The sequence below is a fragment of the Orbicella faveolata genome, unplaced genomic scaffold (assembly GCF_042242905.1).
Source record: "Orbicella faveolata isolate gen_17 unplaced genomic scaffold, um_ofav_v1 contig_4, whole genome shotgun sequence".
In the NCBI taxonomy this organism is placed as follows: Eukaryota; Metazoa; Cnidaria; class Anthozoa; order Scleractinia; family Merulinidae; genus Orbicella; species Orbicella faveolata.
In genome coordinates this window covers 4935056-4959974 of record NW_028301569.1, presented here as the reverse complement: position 1 = coordinate 4959974, position 24919 = coordinate 4935056, and the positions used below count along the sequence as shown (strand labels likewise).

Genomic DNA, 24919 nt, shown 5'->3' with positions numbered 1-24919 from the left:
CCAAAGACGAAAAAAACAAACAAACAAACAAATAAACAAACGGAGTCCCCCTGCGGGCGTTGAATGCCATGCCCTTCCGAACCGAGGCTCGGAAATGTAACCACTGGGCTACAGGCGGACTCCTTGAATTAATTAGGAAGCAAATTTAACGGTATTTATATGCACATAAAGTGTAGTGTTTCTTTACATCCTCATCTTGCTTTGGAAAATGTGCTATGAAGAAAATGAAAGACCTTGTGAGACCATTATTAAATCTTTGTCAAATTAAAAAGAAAAATAACCTCCCAATTAAGATCCACACTTTTGTAGGTCTTTGCTTGTGGATACAAGCTAATAAAGAGAGGTTAAGGTAATTCCCTTGAAATTGTTGTACTACCAAATTTTTTTTTTTGAAAATCGGCATAATTAACATTCATGACATGAACATTCAAAAAATGCAATAAAAAAATGGGGTCATCGTACTTGTTTACGTGTCAGCAGGCTCTTAAACTGGTTGCGCGTTAAAAATTCGAATCACTTTCATACAGAATTAAGTCTTCGCCTCTCGAAAGACAAAAATTGCTTCTTGAAAGTAAAGCTTCTTTTATTCAGATAAACAGTATTGCTTCATTTAAGCCGTTTTTGATTGCCTGGTTGTGGGGATATTGCACTTTTTCGGACAGTTCCGTGGTTAGCTTGAAGTCCTCGCCTTGGCCAAAATACACCCAGTACGGAACCATTTTCCGAAAAAAAATCATGTTCTACTATAAAACCTTTTTCCTTATTCAAATATGTTTTTTATTAGACTGCTCTTAGCAAATACCTGAAAAAGAATCGGGGCTCAACGTGCTCGTTTAAGAGAAAAGGAGCATTTATTTCGCTATCGAGCTTAGTTTGAGGGAAACATCTTACGTTTTGTACGTGCACGCGCTCATGTGCGCGCGCTAATGACGCGAAAATCCTGCGCAGTAGGGATGCGCAATGCAATACTAAGGAATCACCTTAAATTAAAAAAGACATGGCAACATGGATATATTTTACGGTCAGAAAGGCTTTGACGTACTTTCTTAAAAGGTCACTTTTCTCACCTAACTCGGGTGAAACTGAAAAAAAAAAAAACTGTACGAAAACGATCAATGGACTCCAACACGAACATACAAAAAAGACAACAACAACAACAACAAACAAACAAACGAAGTCCTCCTGCGGAGACTCAACGCCATGCCCTTCCAAACCGAAGTTCGGAAATGTAACCACTGGGCTACAGGGGGACGTCTTGAATTGGGTAGCAAATTTACGGTATCTATACGTACACAAAACGTAGTTTTCATTGATAGCCTCATCATGCCTTGGAAAAAAAGATGAAAGACCTTGTACTAGTGGTAGGTTTATTGAAGTCCATTATCAAATCTTTCCCAGATTAAAAAAGAAAAAAATGACTTCCCAATTAAGATCCATACTTTTTCAGGTCTTTGCCTATTGGATACAACCTAATAAAGAGAGGTTAAATGAAAAAATACATGGCAAGATGGATATATTTTACGGTCAGAAAGGGTTTGATGTCATTTCTTACAAAGTCTTTTTTCACCTGCCTCGGGTAAAACTGAAAAAAAAAAAAAGATTGTACGAAAAAGATCAATGGACTCCAACACAATTATGAAAAAACAAACACACAAACAAACGAAGGCCTCCTGCGGGGACTCAACACCGAAGCTCGAAAATGTAACCACTGGGCTACAGGGGGACTCCTTGAATTGGGTAGCAAATTTAACGGTACCTACATGTACATGAAATGTAGTTTTAATTGACAGCCTCCTCTTGCTTTGGAAAATGTGCTACAAAAAAAAAAACAACAAAAAAAACAACAAAAAAATAAAAGACCTTGCATTAGCGATAGGTTTTTATTGAAGTCCATTATTAAATCTTTTCCAAATTAAAAAAAAAAAAATGACCTCCCAATTAAGATCCATACTTCTGCAGGTCTTTGCCTACTAGATACAAGCTAATACAGAGAAGTTAAATGAAAAAAGACATGGCAAGGCGGATATATTTTACGGTCAGAAAAGGTTTGATGCTCTTTTTTAAAAGGTCTTTTCTCACCTAATTCGGGTAAAACGGACAAAAAAAGATCGTAGGAAAAAGATCAATGAACTTCAACACAAACAAAAAGAGAGAAAAAAAAGCACTGGGCTATAGAGGGACTCCTTGAATTGGGTAGCAAATTAAACGGTACCTATATCCACATGAAATGTAGTTTTTATTGCCAGCCGAATCTTGTTGTGGAAAATGTGCTATGAAAAAATGATACGCCTTGCATTAGTTATTAACTAGTTAATAACCGAGAGTGAGGTCGTTACGGGATAATCTCAAACCGAGGCCTTGCGTATTGACCGAGCGATAGCGAGGTCAATATGGTAGACCGAGGCTTGACATTTTCCCGTAACGACTGAAAGGTCAAGGTTATTGAGTTGTTTATTATATGACTTATGAATTAAAGAAAAGAAAAAAATTATTCCAATGGAAGTCGTCAATTCAAATGCGGCGATGCGGGCGTTTACCGATTCATTCATCGTCTCAAATCCAGGGCAAAACTACACTGTATGGCATATTCCGTTAAAAACAGATTTCTTTAAGGGGAAAATTGATTGTCACAGCCTCAAAAACGTATTTTAGTATCGTGTTGCCAGAATTTGATGAGAGAGTTTTTCTGACTTCAGTGGCAAAACGTCAACGCATATAGAAAAGACAGCAAGTGCTTCAAAATAGTCCAAACAAACGGTCTTTCGGTGAGAGAAAATACTAATGCTTCAGAATGCACTGCTCAGAATGACTCGATCTTCCCATTAATCGCTTTCGACAACATATCTTCTCCTTCTTCATTCTGGGATTTATAGATGAGCTTTTCAAGCCTTGTGAACGTCTAAAACTGTCTGAGGTTATCAGAGACACTGCTACCAACAGAAACCACGTGATTGGTTACATCTGATAATCCTGGAAGCTGATTTACACTTGCTTATGTTAAAGCGATCGAATCTATTTGATGAGAACTGTGACGGAGTTCAATATTTTGGTAATTGTTGTAACTAAGATGATAACTTACAAGTTTCTTCGTGGTATTCTACACAGGATACATGACAGACCTGCTGATGGTGTTTTTCACTTAGCGATTTTTAACCCTTTGAATACCAACTACGCAGATATGCCTAATTAATGGTCGTACTCTTTGTACCACTTGTGACGTCATCAATTTAAATGTCATCAGATATTCTTGATAAGCAGATAGTAGTGCTAGGCTAGCCCTTTCCGCACAATGGTCAAGTTTAGATATCGACGACATTCCGACGTCGCAAATCGAAAAACAACGTTATCAGTTTTGGTGCAGAAACGGTGGTAAAATGGTCCACAACGCCTATGATTGATCAAGGTCCATTTCTAGGCTTCGCCCGTAATTAACATCCAACTTTTTACTGCAGCCAGAAAGAACATACAATGCAAAAGGTAGCCAGTGTAAAAGGGCCGAGAAAAACAGAAAGGAAAGGGCCAACAAACGAAATTGAGAACGGTTAATGGCAAAAAAAAAGAAGTCCAAATTTTGGCTTATGTGCATGTCCGCACTTGAAGTTTTGCTCAATTTTGTACCTAATCCTCGAAAAATCTCTCCTTTTAGTAAAAAGAGCTTTTTTAGCAAAAATTAGGCTTATTTAGCGTCATAGCGGCTAAAAAACCTGACTAAACGCTTAAAAACGGTATTTTTTTACGAAAGTTTGGTATTCAAAGGGTTAATACTAGGCAAACTTTGATTGTTTTTCACTAGTGTCCGCCAAGATTATCGGCTGGTAAGTCAAAAACGACTTCTATATAAATTTTGTTAAGGAAAAATCTCTAAACTTTTGGCTACTCGGAATTAAATTTACTTTCTCTTCCTGTTTTTAATCGACTTTCGTCGTTTCAATGCGCTTGAATTTTCAGAGCCGGGCTCTTCCTAATTGGCATAATCTGTAATCGGCCGGTGGGCATTACGGCTGCATAACGACCGCTCACATCTCGCTCTTAGCCAATCAGATCGCGCGTTATATCGGCCACAAACCAAAGCTAGGCCATTTAATAAAAGTTTTTATTTAGTCCATTATTTAATCTTTCCCAAATTAAAAAAAAAAAGTGACCTCCGAATTAAAATCCATAGTTTTGCAGGTCTTTGCCTATTGGTTACAAGCTAATAAAGAGCGGGCTAAATAAAAAATAAATAAATAAATAAAACATGGCAAGATGGCTATATTTTACGGTCAGACAGGTTTGATGTCCTTTCATAAAAGATCTTTTCAAACCTCACTTGGTTGAAACGGAAAAAAAAAATTGTACGAAAAAAAATCAATAGATTTCAACACAAACATGAAAAACAAACAAACAAACAAACAAACGGAGTCCCCCTGCGGGGGCTGAACGCCATGCCCTTCCAAACCAAAGCTTGGAAATGTAACCACTGGATTACTTATATGCACATGAAATGTAGTTTTTATTGACAGCCTCATTTTGCTTTGGAAAATGTGCTAAGAAAAAATGAAGGACCTTGCATTAGTTATAGCTTTTTATTGAAGTCCATTATTGAATCTTTCCAAAATAAACGAAAATGACCTACCAATACTTTTGCAGGTCTGTGCCTATTGGACGCAAGCTAATAAAGAGCGGCTTAAATGAAAAAAAGGCATGGCAACATGGTTGCATTTTAGGGTCAGCCCCTTATAAAAAGTTTACTTTTTGGGTTAGTTTATATTGTAAGAAACACTGGCTGCAAACTAATGAAACGTCACGAACGATCAGACATTAACCGAATTGCTGAAAAAAAAAGTGCATGATCTTTTCGCAGAAATCGTCTTCTTCGAAAGATTTTTTTGCTTGATAATGCTTGAAGCCACTAAGCTAAAAATTAAAACACGACTGATCAATACAAATAGATTTGTTACCGGGTACTAATAAAAGTGTATTCTATAAAGTGTCTTGAGGACGCCCGCCTCGCATTGTTGCTCCTGGCTTGTGTTCGGCCCCGTCCACACCAAGCTGGAGAAATTTGAGAACGGCGTTTTACTCTAAAAATACTTCCAATGTTTTCCATCAACATTACGCCGGAAAAAACGTGTTTGAGTAAACACGTTTACAAAACGTTTTCAGTCCACACTAAAGAGCAAGCCAGCGTTTTCAAAATTTCCCTGGTGTAGTGGGGACGGGGTCTTTGTGTGAGTTTTAACTACCTTCTTAAACATCTAGTCACGCAGTGTTAGTAGGCCTAGAGGAGTGAAATTGACTATATTGTAATGCAAACTACCTAAAGTAATTAGTATTGGACTGACATGAGAAAACGGGAGTAAGCTATATTTCGGCCAACATGCAAATAACAGAGCTTTCCATTGTTTTTCGCTTGTCGATTTCACTGAAGGACAAGGTCTTCTTGAGCTAGTTTCAAGTCCTTGGAACTCGGAAATATGGTCCAAGCTCTTGCAAATCGAGTCTAAGTAGGTCGACATCAAAGTTTGCGCAGCCCGGTCCCTGCTTCTCTGCAGTGTCTAAGTAACTCTATTTCGGCCAGTATGCACACAACCAAGCTTGCGATTATTTTTCCCCTCTCAATTTCGATAAAAGAAAAGGTCTTTGCGAGTTAGGTTCAAGTCCCTGGAGCTCAGAAATATGGTTCAAGCTCTTGCAAATCAAGTCTAAGTAGGTCAAAATCAAAGTTTGCGCAGCCCGATCTCTGCTTCTTTGCAGTGTCTGAGTAAGCTCTATTTCGGCCAGCAAGCACATAACGAAGCTTGCGATTATTTTTCCCCCTCTCGATTTCGATGAATGACAAGGCCTTAGCGAGTTAGCTTGAAATCCTTGTACCTCGGAAATATGGTCCAAGCTCTTGGAAATCAAGTCTAAGTAGGTGAAAATCAAAGTTTGCGCAGCCTGGTCTCTTCTCCTTTTGCACTGTCTGAGTTACCTGTATTTCGGCCAGCATGCACATAACCAAGCTTGCGATTATCTTTCCCCTGTCGATTTCGATGAAAGACAAGGCCTTTGCGAGTTAGCTTGAAATCCCTGTACCTCGGAAATATGGTTCAAGCTCTTGAAAATCAAGTCTAAGTAGGTAAAAATCAAAGTTTGCTCTGTGCTTCTTTGCAGTGTCTGAGTAAGCTATATTTCGGCCAGCATGCACATAATGAAGCTTGCTATTATTTTTTCCTCGTCGATTTCGATGAAGGACAAGGCCTTTGCGAGTTAGTTTTGAGTTACTGTACCTCGGAAATATGGTCTAAGCTCTTGGAAATCAAGTCTAAGTAGGTCATAATTAAAGTTTGTGCAGCCCGGTCGACCACTGCAAATGGATTGCTTCACGTCATGTAATATTTGCAGTCGGACGGTCTATCTGTAAATGAATTTTAAATATGCATACACATAGTAATCCTAATCGTATTGCGCAGATTTGAATCGTAGCAGTGTTTTTAAGAAATCAAATAATAGATTACAAATGCTTTGATTGACATGACGACAGACGTCTGTTTTTCCAATTGAGACACCTGTACTGGAGATGTACCTGTACTGATTATTTATGGCTTCGCAATTACTTACAAAAATATCGCTTTTGTTACGTTACTTCCTTTAATTTATTATCAATCTTCTACTATTTTTAGCACCCTCACAGCGTACTCAATGGTCCAAACGAGTATTGTCCCGATACTGTTATGCGGCATTTAGGTCGAGTAGTGAATGCATTTCTGGTGAATGACTTGCTTACCTAAGTAAGGTGTCCCAGAATAAAAGAGTTGAAGACACACGAAAACTTATTGTGACTTCCATCTATCCACCCATAAACGTTTTTGACAAAAACGGTTAATAAAATTGGCAACTTTACAGCTGATCCCTGGGGGGTATATCCTTGTATATTCAGTGCAAGCTAATTTTTACTTATTTCAGTACACATAAAAAATGAAGCAGGCTGGGAGGCGAGTTTTTCTCGGTTTTTGATTGATGTCTTGCTTTCATTGGACATGTGATTTGGTCAAGGAACAGCACAAGGTTCTGATGGTGCCCATTACTGCATGTCTTAAATGCCTTATCTTCCAGTAGTATAAAAATGGGTTAAGAGTTGAATTCAAGAAAAGCAGAGTCAATGTCGAATCCCAGGCGAGGTCAAAAGTCGGTGAACGCAATCCAGTGAGAGCAAATATAGATATGATACCATACGGAATATAACAAGCCAGTAATGTCATTTGTACCCACAATGCAATGGACACTGTCTTTCTATACCGCGCTATATTCATTGAAGGTCCTCCGTTTGGTTGTTGGTGAGCTTCTTCTTGTATTCGTGCTCGATGATGACTAATTGTAACATATATTCTGATGTAGCAGAACGTTGAGGTAGCTATGCATAATAAGATACTTATGTACATGATGCGTATAGCGATATTGTGGTAAAAAACTAGCATTATTGCAAAAGCAAAGCTACTGAGCCAAAAAATGACCACCAAGAGCCTCACTCGCCTCAAAGTTACCACCTGTCTGTATCTTAAGCCCAACAACAGTGCAAGAAGTCTGTCCACACTTATTCCAGTCAGTGTTAACAAAGACACTCCGCAAAACGTCACGGCTATTGCATTACTTAGTCCTGCAAAAATATAACAATGTTTGGAACGCTCTTGGGACAACAGAAAGCTAGCGTAGAGAGGCTGGGCAATAAGGCCAACGCAGAGATCGGTGATTGCAAGACAGGATAAGAGAAGTCTTGATGGCGGATGAAAGGACCGCACCTTTTGAAAAGCAATAATCATCAGAACATTCCCCAAAAATGCAGTCATAGATAGAAAGCCATTTATTGCTGAAATGACTATCTTTTGATGTGCTCCATAAAGACCTGTCGTGCAGTTTATCTGCTGAATTCTCAGGTAGCTTCCATAATCAGTTAAGCTGGCCATTTTCGTGTTCTTTTCCATCTGTGGTTAGAATCGTTAATTTACGTTGTCATCTCTTCGTCTTCTGTACAGTTCAGCACTTCGCAAAGCATGTCAACCTTGATAGAATGTTCTTTTAAGGCTTCAACTGGTGGTCATAAGTACTTGTTGAGTAATCGTCTCTGATGGTTGAAAAATATTAGTTTGTAAGGAAACTGCTTATATTACACGTATGAATGAGAAACCTAATATTCCCGCTTTAGGTGTCACACGTAACAAGATTAATTGCCACCGCAGACGCACCCATGGTCTCATGTCAGATTTCAGTATACAACATGATATCAGTTTTCATTGTCCAGTGTAGCTCTACTAGCAAGACGTTTCAATAAGCCATTTCCGAGTTAACTTGTGCCTTGGTTTCAAAACGGTTCCTCGTTCAAAACCTTTCATATGGAAAGGAGTTTGATTTACATGAAAATGAACCTTTAGGCGGAACACATTTTAATATTAACGGTTTAGCACGGAAACTCGTTTTGACACAGAGGCAAAAGACAACTCGGAAATGGCCAATTTACACAAACCAGTACTGGTAAGCCTTAATAACTGAAATTCCTTTCCCCGGAATCATAATAAATAAATAAATAAAATTAAAGACTTTATTTAACGAGGGTAACATAATTTACTGGTTGCCCAGTAGTTTACAATATGGCCCTCCCTAATTTTACATAAAATCATTTACATTAAATAAAATACAACGCCACAGTTCTTATGCGGAAGTTTGATTCGGCTGTTAGATGCATGTAAGCTTACAGAGAACATGAGTATATCTTCTTTCTTCGTATTCGCTACAAAAAGTGTAACTCTTGAAGTTTTACTATCATACTTAAATAAATGTGTGGGGAATGATAATAGAAGTCCATATACATGTAACCTCTTTGCAAAACTACCTCTCAAAATTGTCACACCTGCGTTTTCACCTCGATCCTGATTTTGCGTGAAGTTTGGTTTCCTAATCATTTGAATTTATCCCCCGAAGACCTATGCCGTAGTTACAGTGAAAAGATTGAAAGAATGAAAACAAAAATTCATACAGCTGCCAAAAACATCTGTTGAGTGTAAATAGGGTGAAATTAAAATTAAAAAAAGTTCAAACAGTTTGTCTCAAAACTGAGCAGCCTCTCTAGCATTCCCGCAGTGTTTGTGGATTCAAAGGATATAACAGAGGATTAAACAGCTTGGTTACGTGTCAAACATTACTGGGTTATAATGAAGGTTTCAATGAAGCGTCAACGCCAGTTTTTCATTCAGTGCTAAATTCCGACTAGTTCTTTTTGTTCAATAAATCCTTGTCAATAAATCGTTGAACTCAACTGTGACAGATTCAAGTCTTTATAAATTCTGAACTTAGGTTTGAATTAAATTTGATTGTTCTTTCCACTTTACAGTCCTGGAAATTGACTTTCCATGAGAAAAAAACTAGTTTTGCTATGCAATTTCAACGTAATTGGGTTTTAGGAAATTTGAGTTTGTCACAAGTTAAGTTAAACAAATTTTGGTGGTGAAAGCAGGAGTGACCGACGATAACATTGATATTAAGCATCTTCTGTATTTTCCGTCTGTCGCGTGAGAATAATTTTATTACGATAAAATTTATGACTCATGCGTTAAGTAACACACAAGAAAACACTGCTTTCTTTGATTTACCCCTCGTACCCGAGAATCACAACCTCTTAAAATTTTCACTGTGTACGTGCAGTAATTCAGATAAAATTCCGGAAGCAGAAACTCCAAAACATCGAGTCCGAATCGATGAAAGTCCGCTAAAAATATGCGAATTTAGTTTTCTCTGTTGATAATTAAGTACTTACAGTGCACCACAGATATTTCAAGTCAATAAAAATCATCACTGCGGAACAAGTCATTGGAAATATTGGTGTACTTATACAATATCAGTTTTGAAAACAAATGTAAAATTATCATGATGCTAGGAATTCTTGTTTGACTAATGTCAATAATGAGGCAATTGGTCACAATTGAAGACATTATTTTGATGTGATCACAATCTCTTAAATAAGGTTTCAAAAATCGAAAACCTTGTTCTACCTCGGTCTTTCCATGTACCTTCTTTCTTGTCCTAATAGAATTAAATGGAGATGACCAATTTTACTGTAGTCTCGGTGGTTATTTGGAAGCAAGGACCTTAAAGCATCGATCAATCGCTGTTCGTTGCCCCTCGTTTCTATCGCTTCTCTGACGCTGACTATGTCCAAGATAAACTTAACCGAGATAGCGACACTCTGATGTTCCATTGTGCAGATGGAAAAGAATCACTAACCTGCATGGTCACGAAGCAAGAGACGTTTACTTAACGTTCTTGAACTGGAAGAGGGACGCCCACAAAGAGAGAGCTAGGTGATCGTAAGAAGCATGCACGAATTAAGAGCAGTGTGCTGTAAGGATCTACTAAGGGTATCCAAGATAGAAAAAAAACGACTTCCAAAACTATGCAAGAATGACGGCCTAAGTAAACTAGTTCTAGAAATATGTTTCTAGTATTTTGCGCTAATTAGATAGGTTTAAAAATAAAGATATAGGTTTCAGGTATTTTGCGTACGCGGCAGCCTAATTATATATTGACGCCGAAATCGGAAAAAGATTATAACCCAGGAAATCAATAGGTCTTATTTCCTCCAATTATTGGCGGTGTAAAATCGAAGTGAAAGTTGAACGTGAATCGAGGGGGGTGAATAGGGGTATGCAAATCCGTCGACCCGTGCCTTTTTCTCGCCAAATCCGTCGATCCGCCAATGTTTTTGTTCAAATCCGAAACCACAACCACATCCGGAAACAGAAATGTAAAAGTTCAAAGGTAAACCGGTAAATGTGAATGCCATAATGTTAATTTCGCACAAATAGTAAAGAAGGCAATAACAGTCTCACACCTGAGTTTAAATGAGCTCTGTTCAAAAAAAACAAATAATTTGGAAGGACTCATTAACATACCGACCTAGGTTGAAGAAAGATCTATGATCCAAATTTCGGTTAGGACCCAAAATCCAAACATCAAGACAGGCACAATCCGGAATCCGTGCCAGAATTCACAGCTGATCCACGATCCACAGTGTTTTCAAAATCCGCGAATCCGCTCGATCCACCGCAAAAATCCACAATCCGTGGGCTTTTCAAGGCCAAATCCATCGATTCCAAAACCTATTGACACCCCTCTGAATTGTTGACGAATGTTTTTTCAAATTATTGTGTCGCTAAAGATCAACTCACCAACGCTGAATTTAGACGAAATTCAAGGCTCAAAAAAAGCACTCTGGTACGTGGTTTCCCCCAACTAGACTATATTGCCGGGAAGAACAATCATTTCAACTACAAGTCGGGCGAAAAAAAAAAAAAATGGAGTAGGTGAAACGACGAACTCTGAGAATGTTTTCACAAAACTAGGTCACTTGAGCAATATGAGCGACCCTTTGACCTTTCATGCCATTCGGAAATCAACAAATGGCAGCTCTTACGTAATTTGACTTTCATTCGTCGGAATACACGTTTCTTTGCTTTTGTTTGCTTTCCTGACACATTCTCAAGTGGAAGAAGTTAGGCTTTTGAATTTGGTGGCAACTTACCGTACTATCATGAGAACAACTGGAGTATTTTTGCAATTTGACCCACTACGCATTTATACGGGCTACGAAAAGCTCAAGTTGATCGCCAAATTACACATTGAATTTCGCTTTTAGAAAACCGCAGTGTTAACAACGTAGCAACAATCAAAAGGACTTAATGCTGAGGAATTATTCCTTACCTTAGGGAGTTTTTCCTGACAGGAAACCACGGCAGTTTTAGCAAAACACACAGAGCGAAAACACTACACTAGTACAAGTGTTCAATTTTTGGCCAAAGTGATGACGTTGGTGATGATGATAGCCATTCTGTACACTTAAGAGAAAAATCCCGAGGAATAAGCCAAGGCTATTTCAGGGTGGTCATTAAGTACAGTAAATAACGGTAACTTAGTTGTCGCAGCTTCATGAAGAGAGTGAAGGACAACAAACCATGACTTTAACTACAGACCTCACCGCGATATCGACCGTGTGAAAAAATTCATTAATTGTCTAATATAGGTTTATGAATTATTAATTGGCTCAAACTTTTACAAAAATAGCTTTAGTTATTGTGGCGCCATTCTTTGAAACTGTCTTCCTTGCGACTTAAGGGAAGCAGAGTCCCTGAGGCAATTTGAACGCCTACGCAAAGGAGATGAATAAGGTACTGCATTCGTGGAAAGCAGCTTTTTTTTATTTTATTATTGGGCATTAAGTGTATTAGCTGACGAATTGTTTACCGCGTTTAAATAAAGATTATATTGAGTGTGTTGAGTGTGTTACGTACACGTACTTTGCAGCAGTACGCACACGTATGTTGTGGCAGTACGCCTTACCATAGTTGATAGAGGGGAATGGTTATGAAATTCGACAATCTTTATTGTATGTTTTTGTTCTCTCTTCTGGCCTTCACCGTGCACAAAGCACAATAGTTGTTTACTCCGTACCGAGGAGCTAACCGATAGAAACGTGTTGGTTACGTAATTCAAGCAAAGTGTATAAGATTGTGCACGGTTGTGGACCTTCCAACATTAATCTTAAAATCTTTGTTTGCTCCTTTGATGTCTGCCGGGCTTCATAACCAGTCCCCTGTATTAACTATGGCCCTACCCATCAATTTCAGCCTTAATATATACAGCACTTCACGATTCTAAATGTTCTTTCAAATATCTCCTCAATACATCAACAAATAGACTTGCATGATGGCGTAGAAAAAAGTATTTCACCATGTAAATTATGTCGCTTCCTGCGTGCTTTACAACACAACAGAACACAGTCGAGGCTTCTTTATTCCTTAAGTATTGGGGTCTTAGCTAAATATCTTATCACTGGATATAGAGCTCGACCAGTTGATTTCGCGATGAATGTAGGATGACTTTGCTTTTTATCAAACTCATCGCTGAACACGATTCTTTACTGCGGTAGTATCAATTAAGGATGTGAGAAAAACAGTACAATAAAAGGTTTGGGTGTTTAATGAGTTGCAGGTGTCGTGGACGGTAAAACACTTCGCTAAAACCAGTACCATTGAATAGAATAGGAAATTACCTTCGTACGTGTCTAACAACATAGTGAATAAAAGTAAAGTATATAGTGTTCTGCTTAATATTATATGGAATTACTATCCCACAATGTAGCACATTACCGTGTCTTTTTTGTGATAAGTAATTCGCCAGACTATACCCTTAAGAACCTTTTCTTTTTTTGTTATTTCAAGTCGAATTAACTGTGAAATTCAATTGATGAAACAAGAAAGGTAACAATAGAGGAAAATGGCAGTAGTTCAGTACCTTACTTTATTGGATAGATGCATCGGTTCCTAGCCTTGTAATTAAAAATATAACCCTGGGGTCACATTAATTAAGCATATATGGAAAAGAGAATGCAAAATATATGTTGTTTTTGAAACGAAGAGCAACTTAGCCAAGCTCTCGGTCTACAATCGCTAACAAAGTTTTGTAACTCGATCTTTGAAGATATGCTGTGTTACTTAATCATAAATTAACAGTTTTGGAAGATTTATGGGTTTGTGTGTCACATCAACGCGGCAAATAATTACCAAGTGGTCCTTCATTTTCAGTTTGCTACAAGTCGTTATGAATTACGTAATCAGAAACAATATACCAAAGCAGAGTGAATTTTTCTTTTTCATTTGGTTATAAAATTGTAAAGAAAAGCTCACCTGAAATGTATATTGTTCATATTGTAATCTACGATGATCAAGTCACTTAACGAGGTACATGTATAATTGAGCTTCAGGTGATTATTAAGCTTCGGTTGTTTGTCTCGTCAACGCAAAGAGCCCGGAAGTTGCCCTTTATCTTCTGTTACAATATATTCCTCTTAGCAAATGTGTTAAACATGAAAAAGGTATCCATATCGTCGATTACTGTTCAGTGTGTAATCGTGACTCTGCATGACTTTGCATGACAAATCAGGCTATAGTCACGATAGATTCTCACAGGGCCGTTGTCTTTCGCTTGTTATAGCTTTTCCTCAAACGAATTTGTAAAAATCGACCAAATATAGAGAAAAAAGTGGCAAAGGCCTCGTTTTAGAAAGATTGCTTCCACTCGTTTTTAAGGATATTGAGGTTAGCATGCGATTTATGCTAATTAATTGTCAAATGTACAAGAAACTAGGATCGAAAACATGACAAAGCAGAAGGTATTACAGGCCTTGACTTTGATGCAAATTGCAATCCTGCTCTTAATGACCTTGAAGGTAAATGAAAAACCAAAAGCCCTCTAAGGGGACATGTGGTTACTGGATAGTGAATAACCACAATAGTGCAAAAAATAGTCGCGGACTTTTGGTCTAATGGCGAAGTACTGTATTTAAATTTGAGTGCTTGGCATTCATGTCCTCTGCATCACTGTGAGTAACATTTGGGACTTTTATACAATACAAGGACGGGAAGGCCAAGACGGGAACGGCAGTGGACGCGGGAAACTATCGCGTGTCCTGTCGTGTCGCCGAAGACAAAATGATTAAAGTTGTGTGATTTTCGTATAGGACGGCGATGTCAATGACTCTAGCTTCCTAAAAGATTTTCATAAAACTAATGACATCCCTTAGAGACACGGAACTTAATTACTCTTCTTTGTATTATGTGAAGTAAACGGGTTCCTGATCTGTCAGCATTTAATACTCAGACAATCTAGAATTTCTGTATCAAGAAATTATGTGAACGATCTTTATATCGACTTAGTTCAGACAGCTTTTTGCCAACAGCGCGTTTTAGAATCGATCCTGTCTGTAACTGTAACTGAAACAAATATTTACAATAAAAAAACATTACGTTAAGTTCCGGGTAGTATGAAAACATGGCATAAACAACAATTTCCAAATGTGCATTTTATTTGCTCGATAACAGCTTTCAATCGTATTCCCCAAACAAAAGTTTATAAAAAAAGTTCGGACCCAAAGTACAAAAAATATCTGACTAGAGATAATAATGTTAATGTTTTTTTGTTGTTGTTGTTTTTTTGTTTTTCACTTTATAAAATTTGAAATGTCTATTGACTTCAATGAATGAGGTTAAAGAGGAAAAAGTCGTTAAGACAATACCAATAAAAAAAAATATAAAAGTGTTACTTTGATGTTTAATCAAATTACTTGGGTCAGTTCTTTGTACCTTAAACCACTAAAAAAGGGTTATATAAACTCAGATCACACCTCGACTTAAATAACACTGCTTTAAAGCGAAATTTTGTTAAGTCATAGCTCCAATTACTGAATGATATACAGGAAAAAAGGATGCGTTGATGCTTTCTAACGGAAATTGAATTATCAACCTAACAACTGATTATATTGGTCTGAAATCGCACGAGTTAGATCCGGGGAAATGTCGAACTTTTCACCCTGAGCTAATCAGCAACAACAAGGGCCGGGAGTTTGATTTCCTGTTTTTGAAAGTTTATATGCTCTCTGTTCGGAGCTTTTACCAAAAACGCAGGATCTTGACACTCAAGATATCTTTTTTAGTACTCAAAATAGAGTCATTGGTCAATACATTTGCTCAGTACTTTTTTGCTGACGGAAATGGTATATCGAATTTTGGCAACTAATCATACTTCAAGGTCACAACGAACAACATAAATTGCAAAGCTTTCAGGAAAAAGAAGCTTACCCACAAGCAGAAGTTGTGAAGAGTTCATCATAGTTAAGAAGACTGTATTTTGCTGAAGGAGGCCTCGCAGAAGATTAGATAACTTTATGTTATATCCATCGCTCAGGTGAGCAATTGAAAAAATATGGGAATGTGGTAAATTAAGGAGTTTTATTGCATGCTACAGCCTGAATTTGTTGGCAAGACTTACATGCACATGTTTTAATTCTGTTTGGTATATTGTATTCTTCATATTATGAAAATTATTGCACAGCAGCCTGCAAGTTCAGTTAAAGAGTTCTGTTAACTGAATCACGAAAAAAAGGTAACTACAACAATAATGTATGTCACTTAAGATTTCATCTTCTTGTATGATAATACTTCACGATGTAGGAGAAAACGTCTAGGAGAAGCAAAATAATGTCAGCAAACACGACGTTTGGGAAGATCAAGTTTTGCATCTTAATCTTAAGGTTACCGTAGACGTTCAGGACGGGTCTTTTGAAAAATCTTTTGTACTCGTGTCACTTTCAAAACTATATATATATATATATATAAAAATACATCACCCTAAAGCCAATCAAATAAAGAATCAGAAAAAAATAATTAGTTTAAAGATTTCGTTTATTGATAAGCGGGCGAAAACCTTCAAACGCAAAACTGACAGTGTTTTCTGAACTCAGTTGCCTGGATTCCAGTTGGCACATAAATAAAACAAGCTGCACCTTGCCAATCAGCAGATGAAGGACTGAAAAAAAGTGCGTGAGGCTTTTTCGATATTTCCTTTGGTTAATGAGAAAATATACATTTAATTAGACGGATATGATATTATTTGGCCGATCTTCGTGACATCACAAGGCGAATTCGGCGAATTGATAATCGAGGAACATTTTGGCGAATTTTCGTAAAAAGAACCCAAATCTATATACCCTATAATGTTGATTCAAAAATAAAGCCCGAGTTTTTGTCTCCTAAAGTTTTGAAAGCTTATCACACCTTATCAAAAAAACTGTCAACGCTGTCATGCTGTCGGCCAATGAAACTCGATCAAGCTTAGAACAAGATAGTTATAATAAAAATAACCCATTGCAATTTGCTGAAGAATATTATTTTACATTCATATTGATTTTCGGTGAAGGATTATTGAGATACAACAGAAAGCTAGGCTTCTGGCACGGGAAAACTGAATAGCAAGAAACCACTCTATTCAGCAAAATCGAAAACAAACGTCCAAGAAACGACTGCGAAAATAGCAACTAAAAACGATCAACCGCTGATTCGATACAAAACGTGGAAATGCTATAAAGTTACTTGGGTAAGCTTTCACTAGAGTATTATACTTACAACCGTTTTATGGTTCGTATAGTGTGGTGGTCCATGGGTGAGGGCAGTTCTGAAAAGAAGTGTTGTTGGAGTCACCAACAACAGTTCTTTTCAGAACTACCCTCACCCGGACGATCACACTATACGAACTACTGATACTCCTGGGTTCAAATCGTTTACTATGTAACTTTATTTTATGGCCGGTCGAAAAATGGGTTTTAGTCGCTAGCAGTGAGTTCCTTCTTGTTGCTTTCATAGAATGATCTTTCGTCTTTACTCGTTTTCTTCGGCCCGGGTTTCTTACCACATTTTATCCAAGCGGTTTTCTGTCTTGGAACCTTTATTTCCAAACGTCTTTTCCAAAATTCACTGATGTCTTTGAACGACGCGCAAAAGGAGTCGTAATTCTCAGATAGTAATGGCGATATTAGCTGATGACAGAAACCACAACAGAATTATAAAAATGTTTAGGCGCGCATTGTTGTAATTGAAGAATAGTTAGTTGCTCAAAGTAAAACTGTTACCTTTTTATCGTCTGAATACCCACCTTTGATGAATGGTAGTTATTGTTGTCATCACTTCATGACGTGACACGATAAGTGTTCACGTTAATACACGCCACAATCGTGGCAAATTAATCCCACCAGGGTTGATGTCTCCATTCATCAAACTGAGCTCGCCACCGTCACACAATGAGCTGAGAATTACAGCCATTAGCAGAGTGTCTTCTTTCGAGTCGTAAAATATATGTATCTATGTATGTGTGTCTGAGTTTATGTTCTATTACGTAAGAAGTGAGATGCAAATGCCCAGCTGGACCGTTCACCAAGTAAAGACTGCTCAATGTTAGTTGTCTAGGAAAGCTACTTTCTGCACTTAACTATATACTTTCTCTTTTTCAGGAAAGACAGATAAAACTGTGTCATCTAAAGTAGAAGTCCTCATAAAAGACCCTGAAGATCTGGACATTTCGATAACAGAAAAAAAAGGAAACATTATCGAGACAAAACATGATGAACTCCACTGAAGTTGAAAACTGCAGGACAATTCAAAAGCTCTGCTGCTTGGCGAGCCTTAAGGAACCACATCGAACAATTATTTCTGCATTAAATGTTCTCCTTTCCATCATTGCCTTAATGGGGAATGTTCTGATTTTTGTTGCTCTTCGAAAGGTCTCTTCCCTTCATCCGCCATCAAAACTTCTGTTTGGTTGCCTTGCAAGCACCGATTTCTGCGTAGGCCTAATCTCACAGCCTCTGTTTGTAATTTTTATTTTCGCTCCAGAACTTTCCAAACTGTGCCACTATTCTACCATACTTACAAATACAATAGGTTTCATTTTCTCCGGGGTATCTTTGTTAACAATAACGGCAATAAGTGTAGACAGACTTCTCGCCCTAATGTTGAGGCTAAGATACAGGCAAGTGGTAACTTTGAGGCGAGTATGGGTCCTTGTGGTCTTTTTTTGGCTTTTTAGCACTGGCTTTTCAATAACAATGCTCTACAAGCGTCGCATAGCTGAAACGATTACCGCCATAATAATGCTATCATGTCTTGTAACCTCGGCATTTTGTTACATGAAGATTTATCTTACCCTTCACTTTCACCAAGCTCAAGTTAAGACTCATACGTCCCAAGGACAACCAAATGAAGCACGAATTCCAATGAATATAGCACGATACAGACAGACCGTGTCCAGTGCTTTGTGGGTACAAATGACTTTACTTGTTTGTTATCTACCATTTGCTGTTGTCACAGGTTTACGTGGTGTGCTTGGGTTACAATCGGCAGCTCTTCACCAAGCTCATGCTGTAACGATTACCCTTCTTTTGTTGAACTCCACGTTGAATCCATTCCTGTACTGTTGGAAAATAAAAGACGTGAGGCGAGGAGTGAAGGACACCATCAAGAAGTTGAACTGTTTTCCGGGATAACTCCCTCGAAATCCTAGACGGTATGGACTAGACTTCAAGTGTGATAAGACATTATTTGCAAGTAACTAAAGAAAGATATTAATGAATTGTAAGCAATTGCAATGTTAGTATAGTAAGTTGTGTAAGTAGATGCCGGCCCCCACTCCAACCTCGGGCTCTTGAAAACTTTGTCAACAGGATTTTCTCTGGGTGCTTGCCCATTTGAGTAGCTGTTCGTTTATTCGCTTAGAGACACATTTGGTGAGAAAATGGAGAAAATCTGCTCACACATAAAGAGGATTTTCAAGGACAAATGAAGTGTGGTCTATAGGTTTATATGAGCTACGAGAAAGTTAATGTTTATGATAATGTAATATTGGAAGCTGTCAGAGCCATATTCTGGACCATATATTTAAAGCAACCTAATGATGTATAAAACATCGAAAAGTGTGTTTTCTGAGTGAAAATTTTCGGCCAAAATACGAAAATTACGACAGAAAAAAGTGAAAAATCTAAAAATTCCCTCCATATTGGATTACGTCACTGGCCCTCAGCAGTGTGTTCTTCACAGGTATGCCATGATACTAACACCATCATGTAGGGGACAGAAACAGGTTCTCCATATGAAGGGTAAAAACGTTTCAAAGTAGGGTAACTAGACTTGAAAATGCTAGGGTCCAACGTCCGCCCCCCCCCCTCCCCTCCCCCTCTGGACTATCCGGATGGGATATAAGTTTGCATGCACGTACGGGGGCTGACCCTCTTTGGCCTTTGGGGGAAGAGAAAGGACAAAGTCCCCGCGCGCTTATTTCAAACATTTTAGACTTAAAGAGCATTTAAGACATAATGGTGGAATTTTATCAGGGAACATTTTTGTACATGTATGTCAAACGTTTGGTCGCCTAACGTGCCATTTTTATGGCAACCAAGTTCTCAAAGAGTGTTTTACTTAACTTTGGCGGTTTTCTTGAGGTTAGATATCTGTTCTTGATTCATTTTGGATGTTACAAAGATTACTTTTCAAATTCTTTACAGTTTTGAAAACAATTGGAGCCGTACTGACTTATTTAAATAATGTCTGAAATCCAAGATGGGGGTCATTTTGAAATCTCTCATCGTAAAAATATAAAGTATAAAATGTGACTTCAAGATTGACACGTAATTATCACTAAAGTAGCCACGTTTAGATGTTTGATGCCATTTAAGTTTGATTGCTGTTGAGTCAATACTTTTGGAGACAAATCAGTGGGTAGAGCGCGAAAAAGCCAGCATCCTAAAAGTCTGTGAACAAAGTAAGTGCAGACCATACGAAATTCTCACCAGAATAACAAGCATTTAGTTGTTTATTTGTATTTATCGTTTTATTTATTTATCTATTTATTTATTGGAAAGGCAGTTCAGCCTCTGTTCAACGGCCACCCTCGGAGAAATGGATAGTGGCCCCTTAAAGGGGGCTGGCCGCTCAGAGAGATAAAAACAATATAAAAGCCTCCATCGGGACTTTGATTACTGGCCGCCTAAAAGGGGTAGCCATTTCATAGGGGGCCGCTAGCCCTTAAATGGGGTCCGACTGTATCATCAATCAGCGACAAAGAAAAAAAAAGTTCAGTGCAAATTCATGAATAACTATTAAACCTTTAAAAATTTTTGGCATTTTCAAGACAGTGTAAACTGTTTTGTGTAAATATATTCTTAAGTGTGTAATTAATATTAGCAGTACTAAAGCAAGTCTTGGGTGCAACTATTTCATGGTGTTGTTATCTCCACCTGAATTATTCAATGTTCCTAATATTCTTAAAACAGAATTACTCCCTAGCTGGGATACATCCGTACTCTTTTTCCACCCTTCTCCCCAAACCCCTCCTTCGACTATCAAATAAAAGGTATTTTGTACAATTCTACCATGTACTGAATCGTATATATCATACCATATATCTCCTATTATATATCATCAAACAAAATTTGACCGCGTAGGGTTAAAGGTAATGTTAATTGTCTGCGGTAATTTTAATCTTTTGTTAATCAAACAGCATTTAAATTAAGCTATACCGGTCAAAACTTGTCACTCTCACTGCATTCTATCAGGAAAAATCTTGGTGCGTCAATTCTATAGGAACGTAAAAAATCCTGCTTTCAATGGTTCAGATTTGAAATTTATGATTAGTTTATTGCTATTACTTCCATCCTCGTTCTTTTCTAATTTTCGTACTGTTTTGACTCTTTTTGGAAAACCGTTTGCTTGAGGTTTCATTAATTTTCTATCGTTATAATTGACGCCTGCTTAATAGTCTGTGCACCATTACTTAAAAATAGCTGTATTCTCACTTATGGTGCTCCGCCAGACCGGATTGTTGTGAAAACTCCGCATTGAATACAATTAATTTTTCTTTTAATTACTTAGCACGTTTTCTGAAGGTATGGATGAGGGTGATGGGATCTCACTTATCAATTACATTTTTCTGCAATTTTTCAGCTTACAATTACAGTTTTCACCTACTCTCAGCTATCATTGATACCCCATCCAAACCCTGTTTCATTTCTGTGTTGGCTGGCGGTTAGTTAATGAGTCGATTAATTCCAGGAACAACGCAACTGTCTGATCGTGTCCATCACTGCTTGTTTCATTTCCCTTATCTTCCAGCAATAGAGAAATGGATTCAAGGTCGAGTTAAGAAAAAGTAGACTCAATGATATTGACCAAGCGATATCAAGCGATAGCTTAGGTATTCCAGTGATTGAAAATAAAGGTACGAGTAACCCACATGGAAAATAACAAGCCACTAATGTTATGAGAACCCTGAGTGCATTGGACACAGTCTTTCTGTATCGCGATATATTCAGTGAAACTCCTTGTCCATTTGGTTCCCTTTGGTGAACGTGGTCTTGGACTGTAGCTTGGTGATGACGAAGCGTAAGGTAGATTTTCGTGTAACAGAACATTGAGGTTGCTGCGCAAAATATCAGCAGTATGCAGGCGATGCGTGCAGCGATAAGAAAGCTATACAAAGATACAACCGCATTGCCCGTTGAAAATAGCCAAGAGACAACAATAAAGATCCATACTTTTTTCAAAGTTACCACTTGCCTATATCCTAGCCCCAGCAACAACGCGAGAAGTCTGTCAACGCTTATAGCAGTAAGTGTAAGCAAAGATACTCCACAAAAAATTACACCTATAGTGTTTAAAAGGATACCCACGTAGAAACAGCGTTGAGAGTGTTCTGGAGACATAACAAAGAAAACATAGAGAGGCTGAGCGATAAGACCCACACAGAGATCAGTGCTAGCAAGACAAGAAAAGAGACGTTTTGATGGCGGATGAAGGGACGACACCTTGTGAAGAGCACCGATAATCAAAACGTTTCCCAGAAATGCAGTGATGGAAAGGGGAACATTTAATACTGATATAATGATCTTGAGATAAAGTTTATCAAGACCTGTGGTGCAATAAAATTCTTGATTTGTCGTGTGGTTTAAATCTTCAGTTACATTCATCGTCTCCGCGTCGTAATATAGTGATTGCTCTGTGAGAGTAAATGTTCTTTTTGTGCTAAATTTCTCCTCTCTGGATTTTCCTGTTACGATGACGTTTCCACCGCTATTCCAATACCTTATCGTGTAGGTCAGTGAGCCCTGTTCCAGTTGTCTGAGAAAGATAGAAAAGTAGAAATCAAACATCGACACTGGTTTGCAAAAAAACAGCTCACAGTTTATATTTGTTTGAGCGGCGAGAGCATGGAATTGAAAGCTTTAATGCCGAAATTACGGTTGCTTCTCGTATTTTTCGCTGATTTCAATCATTCTAACACATTTTGACTGTTATCTCCTCGCTTAAGCAGAGTGAAATCCGCGAAACACCGATGTTATGTTAGTTGGCTACCCGGACCATTTTGGGCTGTCCTGAAGTAATACAGTTACGAGGGCCAAAAAGAAAAAGACTCTCTATATTGTGACTACATTATCAGGACGTTACCCGCTTGAAGAGCCACAACAGTGCCGACAAGCAGTTTTCATTTCACGTACTTTTAAATTGCTCGTACTTATAAATTTCACGTACTTATAAATTGCAAATAGAATGCACCTTTCACTGTGTCGTTCGTTCTGTTTGTGGGGAACATTAATAAGCGACTTATGAGCTTTCACGAATAGTAACAGAGAATATACGATCTTACCCAATTTTTGAACTTCTCGTCCTTCGCAATATCTCCCGTTTTTCAAGTTTAACAATAATGAAATAAGGGAGAGGGACATACAAACCACATTCAAGTCAAATTGACACTGATTTTAACTTGACCTGAAATTTTGCTGTCGGATCCTGCACATCTAGTTTAAATTTGGGAAAAAGGTGAATCGCAGCCCGAGAATGATAGCGATCACAACTAAGGAAGGTAAATACATTTTGTCAGCTACCGGAAATTCTGCCAAATAAGTAAAAGTGCCATGTCACGACATAGATAAAACAATTAATGAAAAAAAAAATTTAGAGATGACGTTTCATTTTCATGCTAGTTACGACCTACAACCTTACAAAATTGTGTTGTTTTCCCCAGTTTACCGTTATTGCACATGTTCGTTAAAAAAAAAAAAAAAAAAAAAAAAAAAACTTAGTTAACATTTTCCTTTTCCTCCAGTCCTAAATTTCGCTTTTGGTCTTCTCCGGCAACACCAGCTGTTATTTGTTTTACGTTTGAATCTTGTCAATTCAGTTTTCGACAATGTCAATTTGGGTGGAAGTGAAAAAGCCTTCGACTTCCAGTGATGATTCAATAAAGTATCTTACCATTAACATGCAGTTGTGACACTTTTTGTTTTTGTTTTGTTAAACTATGTAAATTATTCAGTAATTAGCAAACCGTACTGCAGGTAGCTGCTGCAATGTAAGTAGTGTTGCCTTTTGTTTGCAACTGAAAAAGAAAGCAACTTGGAGTAAGACACTTAGAAACTGTGTTGTATTAGCTGTGTAAACAATTTAACGTTTAATTGTCAGTAATTTACATATTGTATTGAGAGAAGCCGTACTGTAGTAAGTACTGATTATATGGTGTCGTAACTGACTGCAATATTGTAAAGTAGTGTTTAGTATTGTGCTGTAATAATCCGGCTTTTATTTTCTTTTTTTTTCAATTGATTTTTAACAATTTCTTTGTAAAACGTTTTTGCGGAAAAAGTCCCAATCATTTTGTACACTCTAAGTCGTTTCCAAGCTTTTCCAAATCTAAAAGAGGATGTTAGTAGAGATTCTCATCCGAGATGCCTTTTACTTCTGCACATCTTATTTTCCCGAAAATGAACAAAAAGAAAAAGAAAAAGAAAAACATTATAGTTGGTGATGACAGGCAACGAAGATTGCTTTTCTTATTACTCTATTTTTTCAGGATGCACCCGAATTTGGACTTGAGCTGCGACCTTTCTAAGGCTTAGGATTTATTTTTTTTCACCCAAGCCTAGTGAGTGGGTTGCCCAAATCCATGTATTTACTCAATAACCAATTTATTTTGTTTTATTTTCTCGACTACGCTCTGTTTAGTTACAAAGCATTAGTTGAAAGCAAGTATCAAAGCTCATTTCCGCCATCAGCAGGTACTTTGTTACTGTGAAAAAGGAATCTTGTTTGTTTTCCGGTTTCACCATGATGAAAATACACCAAGTTGAGATATTAAATTGAACCTGATTTGCATCTGAATAAGTTTCTGCAAAGAATACTGTTGACCAAAATACTTCGCAAAATATTTTTAACAAATTTAATTAAAACTTCTAGATCGTCAGTTTTTAGTTATGTTTGTTTGTAACTGAGCTGACTGTCCTTATGTTATCCTATAGAACAATTTTTCTTCTTCCCGATTGTGCAAAGAAGATATGTCGTACAAGTATCTTTAAAGCAAATGAAATATCGTTTGATTTGACTGAAAAGTTACATGAAAATAAGAACGCGGGAGATATAGCTTAAACTTTATTTCAACAGCAATGGGATATGGCTTATAGCAATCTAATATCAACGAACGTAAACTAAATAAAATTTGCACAGTAGTTAACGCATTCAGATTCAAGATTTCCTCACTG

General features: G+C 37.6%; 3 protein-coding genes across 3 annotated transcripts; 1 reads left to right on the top strand and 2 right to left on the bottom strand.

Annotated features, from left to right (window-relative positions):
- Positions 1-6551: 6551 nt before the first annotated feature.
- LOC149101148 (melanocyte-stimulating hormone receptor-like) lies at positions 6552-8042 on the bottom strand. The gene has a single exon (XM_089276283.1). The coding sequence runs from the start codon at positions 7941-7943 to the stop codon at positions 6993-6995; it is 951 nt and encodes a 316-aa protein (XP_089132409.1). The 5' UTR covers positions 7944-8042; the 3' UTR covers positions 6552-6992.
- Positions 8043-14495: 6453 nt separating this feature from the next.
- LOC149101147 (adenosine receptor A3-like) lies at positions 14496-19173 on the top strand. Its single transcript, XM_089276462.1, has 2 exons — positions 14496-15750; positions 17849-19173. The coding sequence occupies exon 2, from the start codon at positions 17957-17959 to the stop codon at positions 18878-18880; it is 924 nt and encodes a 307-aa protein (XP_089132588.1). The 5' UTR covers positions 14496-15750; positions 17849-17956; the 3' UTR covers positions 18881-19173.
- Positions 19174-21231: 2058 nt separating this feature from the next.
- LOC149101146 (melanocyte-stimulating hormone receptor-like) lies at positions 21232-23512 on the bottom strand. Its single transcript, XM_089276379.1, has one exon. The coding sequence runs from the start codon at positions 22535-22537 to the stop codon at positions 21431-21433; it is 1107 nt and encodes a 368-aa protein (XP_089132505.1). The 5' UTR covers positions 22538-23512; the 3' UTR covers positions 21232-21430.
- Positions 23513-24919: the final 1407 nt, after the last annotated feature.

Coding starts and splice junctions, on each gene's coding strand:
- LOC149101148 (XM_089276283.1), bottom strand. CDS start 7,943: ATGGAAAAGAACACGAAAATGGCCAGCTTAACTGATTATGGAAGCTAC.
- LOC149101147 (XM_089276462.1), top strand. CDS start 17,957: ATGATGAACTCCACTGAAGTTGAAAACTGCAGGACAATTCAAAAGCTC.
- LOC149101146 (XM_089276379.1), bottom strand. CDS start 22,537: ATGTTTGATTTCTACTTTTCTATCTTTCTCAGACAACTGGAACAGGGC.